General features: G+C 44.3%; 1 protein-coding gene across 1 annotated transcript in view; it reads right to left on the bottom strand.

Moving 5' to 3' along the window:
- The window catches only part of SLC9A2 (solute carrier family 9, subfamily A (NHE2, cation proton antiporter 2), member 2), a 5881-nt gene extending 4409 nt beyond the window's left edge, over window positions 1-1472 (bottom strand). The window contains exon 1 of the mRNA XM_015562218.1: window positions 1264-1472. Within this exon, the coding sequence (XP_015417704.1) occupies window positions 1264-1314 (51 nt within the window). The 5' untranslated portion in view covers window positions 1315-1472. The remainder of the gene's footprint in view (window positions 1-1263) is intronic.
- Window positions 1473-5152: the final 3680 nt, after the last annotated feature.

The following is a 5152-nucleotide window of genomic DNA, read 5'->3' as shown; positions in this document are numbered from 1 at the left end:
TTTCTTAGCCCTCTAGCAGCAGACCTTCATTTTTTTCTCCAGGACTGTGGTGAAAAAAAACCCTAGATCACCTTTTTGGATTCTTATTACCCAAGTTACTAAGAATATTACCAGTGGCATACATGGAGCTTAGCCAATGAGCAGTCAGAAAAGTTGTTTCCTCTGTAGTTCACACCAATCGCTGGCTTGGACTCCCGGCCCAGGCCTGATGCCTCTGGCCCAGGATTCAGGCCTGGGCACAGGACCCCCATCTACCCCTGATCACCTGCTCTGCCCCCCACCCAGGCCTGATGCCTCGGCCAGAGGCGTCAATCCCCATCACCCTCCAATCGCCGGATCGGCCCCTTGCCTTCACCAGAGGTGTCAGGCCTGGGCGGGTGACCCCCATCTCCCTCTGATCGCCAGCTCGGTGAGGTGTCAGGTCAGGGCAGGGGGTCCCCAGACCGCTCCAATTGCCAGCTCCACCCCTGCCTGGGCCTGACACCTCGGCCAGAGGCGTTGACCTCCATCACCCTCTGATAATCAGATTGGCCCCTTGCCCAGGCCTGATACCTCCGCCAGAGGTGTCAGGCCAGGGCAGGGGACCCCCTTCTCCCCCCGATCACCAGCTTCTGGGTGGCTTCTGGGGTTGCACACGGGGGCCTGGATGGCAGCTCTCGCGCTCTTCCTCCGTCACTGGAGCAAGCAAGCCTTCTGTTCGTTTCAGTGCCTGGCTGCCAGCCACCATCTTGGTTGGCAGTTAATTTGCATATCACCCTGATTTGCCAATGGGAAGCATTTCGGAGGTATGGTCAATTACCATGTTTGTCTATTATTAGATAGGATATCTTTATGTAAATTCCAAGCCAATTTCTGTGAAACCCCAGAAGAAAAATGTTAGGATATCATTTTCTTAAAATGTAGATGTAACAACAATATCCCAACTTTTTTTCCTTGTTTATTTATTTAACCAAGAAGAGGAAAGTCTAAAGATGGCCTGTGTATGGAGACTGAGGTGGGAAATGAGAGGGAAGGTGTGGGAGGGAACACTGGGTGTGCAGGACAGTGGCCACGTGACCACAGACATCCAGCAGAAATGCTGTTACCAAGACTCTCAGCATCCCAGCACCTACTCCCCACAGGAGTCCAAGACCCCAATAGTCCAGAACCCCAGTAGTGGAGGACCCCAGTAGTCCATCAACCAAGGCTGCCTCCCAGGCTGGTCATAAGGGCTTCGCTAGGGGAGTGAGTGGCCCTAGCAGGAAAGGCCTGGGCAGCCAGCACCACTGTCACTGCTCCAAACACAGGGACCCAGGTTGACCCTCCAGGCCTCATCCTCTCCTGGAGAGTGGAGTCACGCCCTTGATTAAGGAGCCGATTGCCTATCCCAAGAAGAAGAGAAATCAACGAGAAAAAGTCCCGTGAAATGTCTTTTATGAGTTGTGAGCAGTTGTAGTCTTTGCAGAGCTGAGTAAAAAAATGTGTGCCTTCATTGAACTTGAATGCCGGGGGTTCCTGGTGGCTGGGGCTCCTGGTGGCTGAGGCTCCTGGTGGCTGGCGGCCGGCACTCAAAGCCCAGCCGCCCTGGCTCCATCCTGAGCTCAGGAGCAGCTGAGGGCCTGGCTCTGAGCCCCACCCAGGAAGATTGAAAATCAGCTGGTTTTTATTTGTTCCTCATTCTGCGTGTGTTGGGGTGACATATGGATTCCATCGCCTCTTCATGTGTAAACGGTGCAAAGAGAAAGGCTGTGTGGTGACACCAGTCTGTGGGTGTGGCAGCTTCGATGAAGCGACACTGTGGGGCCTCTGGCGAGTGGGAGCCAGCGCAGCACCTGCTGAAGCGCGTGGGCCGGTTAGAGTGTGAGAGGCCGGAGGAGGAGGCGGGAGCGTGCCCTTCAAGCCCATCTGTGACCATCTGCTTGGGAATGTTTCTGTAGCGCATTCGGGAACGTTGAATCCAGAGGCTTTAGCAGACAAGATGGAAAGTTTATATAACAGTATTCAGCGTTTAACAGGTTGGTTAGACTTCAGGTTTGACTTTTACTCAGGCAGGAAGCACTTTGGAGAGTGTGGGAGATCTGTTATTTTGCACTAGTTTGTAAGTTTTGACCCCCCCCCCCCCAAAATAAAGTGGTAACTCAATTCTTCATATAAAAATTGACTCTACTCACCTGAGTGCTTTTAAAAGCACAGCAGGAAGAGCAAGCAGTGGGACATACGCATTAAAGATGACTTGAGTTTCCGTCTCTTATATGCAAATTTTCTTGGATTGACAGTTTTTCTGGAAAAAATAACAACCCTCTTTCAAACGTGACTGGAACAAGACTCTAAATGTCTGGGTTTGGACATGAATTAAGCCACTCGTGTAGCTCCACGGATTCACACTGGAGGTACAGCAAAGAGTACGCGTGGCCGCAGTATTACTGATGGAAAACATGCGTAAATTTAAAGACACAGTGCTTAGAAACCCTTGGCAGCGGTTCTCTGCCCTCCTCCTCTCCCCCACCGATGTGCAGAAGTAACTATTCTAGCCTTTCTTCTCATGCTCTGAAGGCTCAGGACACTGATGGGCTGTGGGGGAGGCAGAGGGGAGCGCTCATCCATACAAGACCCAGGCATTGAGAGCACCGTTTCCTTCCAAACTCCCCCTAGTTGGTCGGTGGAAAGCAGTGGAGACACCATTTGTAAACTATAGGCTTGGGATTCTGTGCCAAAAACCTTAATTTTAAATGAAAATGTGTATATAGAATATGTATTACATCTGCTGGGAAAATAAACTAAAGTGGATTTATTTTTTTTATTTAAAATTTTTATTTGTATATGTCACTGTAGTGCTCTGACAATAAAATGACAACATGTATCAGAGCATACAGACATCAACAGTAAGATGTAACTTACCATTACACCACTGCTAGAATATTTACATTTTTTAAGGGACACATAAGCATGTAAGATGGCTACACTAAATAATTTTCTGCTTTTCTTCCCTTAGATAATCTGAAGTTTTTTAAAATCAGTAATACTTTATCAAATTTACTGTTAATAGAATTGTAAACTCTCTGGGTGGTAGGGTATGGGGGTAGGGGAAAGGAATTATTCAATGCGGGAGATTCAATTGTGTTATACTGTAACAGTCACTAGAGTGATCTCACACACACCAACAAGGAACTGTCATAAAAATTAAGGGCTAGTTACTGTTGTTAGTTGCACAATGATAAAGTTCTTTTCAGAACATTGGTTAGCCCGCTTATGGTATGTAAAATGCTCTCTCCACTTATGCAGACGAAAAAAATATTCAGAAACTTATTTTTGGCCTTGCTGTGTCAAAAAGTAAACTGTACAAAGATCTATGTGTCAAACCTAAAATTATAATTTTGAAAGCTTATTAAAAACAAAAATGTCATGCATTTTTATTAATTATAGAGAGGCTTTAAAACTGTTGCAAGACCATATAGGTATATATTAGCTTTTATACTGTTCATGCACAACTAACAGCAAACTTGATTAGATTAACAGAAATCTGTCTTCATTTCACCTTTATTTATCACACTAGATCTACAGAAACATTCAGTTCTGAGCACTTAAATGGCAGCATAACTTTTTGTGTGTAAAACTGATTCACTTTGGAGTTTTACTATAGGAATATGATTCAAGAGATGTGATGTGTATTTTTGAGACTGCCAAGAGTAACTTTTAAGAAGTTAATTTATGAGATTTGAGAAGGAAGGTTGAAATGGAAAATGACCTTAGAAAGAAATTTCCTTATTTTTCCTGGTGTTCTATATTAATAAGTATTATAAGGAGTTAACTCTCTGGAACTGAAGGAGAATAAAATGAAGTTTCTTAATAACACTACTTCTTCTTAAGTTGGTAGACCAAATTCAGCTTTCCTGTCATATAAAGTAAATTTCATGACATTGCGTAAATTTTGAAAAAGGGATACATCATTTCATCTTTATTCTCAGTATATTTTTTGTTGATTAAATCAATGAAAAATAAATCTGACTTCATTTAGCTTTTCCTATGTATTTTCTTTTTTTAAAAAATATATTTTATTGATTTTTTACAAAGAAGAAGGAAGAGGGATAGAGAGTTAGAAACATCGATGAGAGAGATCGATCAGCTGCCTCCTGCACGAACCCCACTGGGGATGTGCCCGCAACCAGGGTACATGCCCTTGACCAGAATCGAACCTGGGACCCTTGAGTCCACAGGTCGACGCTCTATCCACTGAGCCAAACCGGTTCGGCTATTTTCTTCTTTTTTATTAAATTATTGAATTCTAAATTCTAATGGAGTGTGGAGTTGAAACCCTGTAACTTAATATGATAACAACCTCCATTTTTGTAATAAAGATCCGCAGCCTTTGATGATGACTCCCTTTGTTGGAACACTTGGTCAAACCAAAGTTCAAATGTGACTATAGAATGGTCATGGGTCTGCGGTGTTTGTAACAAATTTGATTTTTACTGCCTATGAGTGAAAATTCAGGGCTTATTTCTTCATATATAATTCTAAGGGCCAACTATTGGAAATAGTTAAGCCAGTTAACAAACAACCAGAAATTGGCCTGCGGAATCTGATACTTTGCTGAAATTCCTTTTGGTTTTTGCTAAGCTTTGTAGTAGAGGCACGCCATTCTACGTGTGTGTGTGTGTGTGTGTGTATGTGTGTGTGTACAAAACCCAAAGAAGCAAAGCTGTTTATTGTGTCTCAGCGTGGTCTGCATTTGTTGCACTGCCCAGATCATGCTTATGTGAAAACTAGCATTTCATAGTTAATCGTGAGGTCTGTAGTATTGTTACTTCATAGTACACACTTGACTATTCTTGAGTGATTAAAGAGATTTTGTGTGCAGTTGAAGGAGCTGTTGGCATGGTCTGCTGAGGCCTGAACACTGATTTTTTAAAAATGTTTTTATTGATTTCAGAGAGAGGAAGGGAAAGACAGAGAAGACGGGAGAGGGAGAGAGAGAAAGAAACATCAAGGATGAGAATCACTGATTGGCTGCCTTCTGCCTGCCCACTCTGGAGATCCAGCCCACATCCTGGGCATGTGCCCTGACTGGGGTTCATGGGCTGATGCTCAACCACTGACCTACACCAGCTGGACAGTGAGCACTGATGTTGATTCCATTCCTCAACCTGGAACAGGAAGGCTCAGGCCTCAGAAG

This window comes from Myotis davidii, unplaced genomic scaffold (assembly GCF_000327345.1).
Source record: "Myotis davidii unplaced genomic scaffold, ASM32734v1 scaffold296, whole genome shotgun sequence".
Lineage (NCBI taxonomy): Eukaryota > Metazoa > Chordata > Mammalia > Chiroptera > Vespertilionidae > Myotis > Myotis davidii.
Note: the sequence above shows the minus strand (reverse complement) of the source record. Positions and strands in the feature narration are given on the sequence as shown.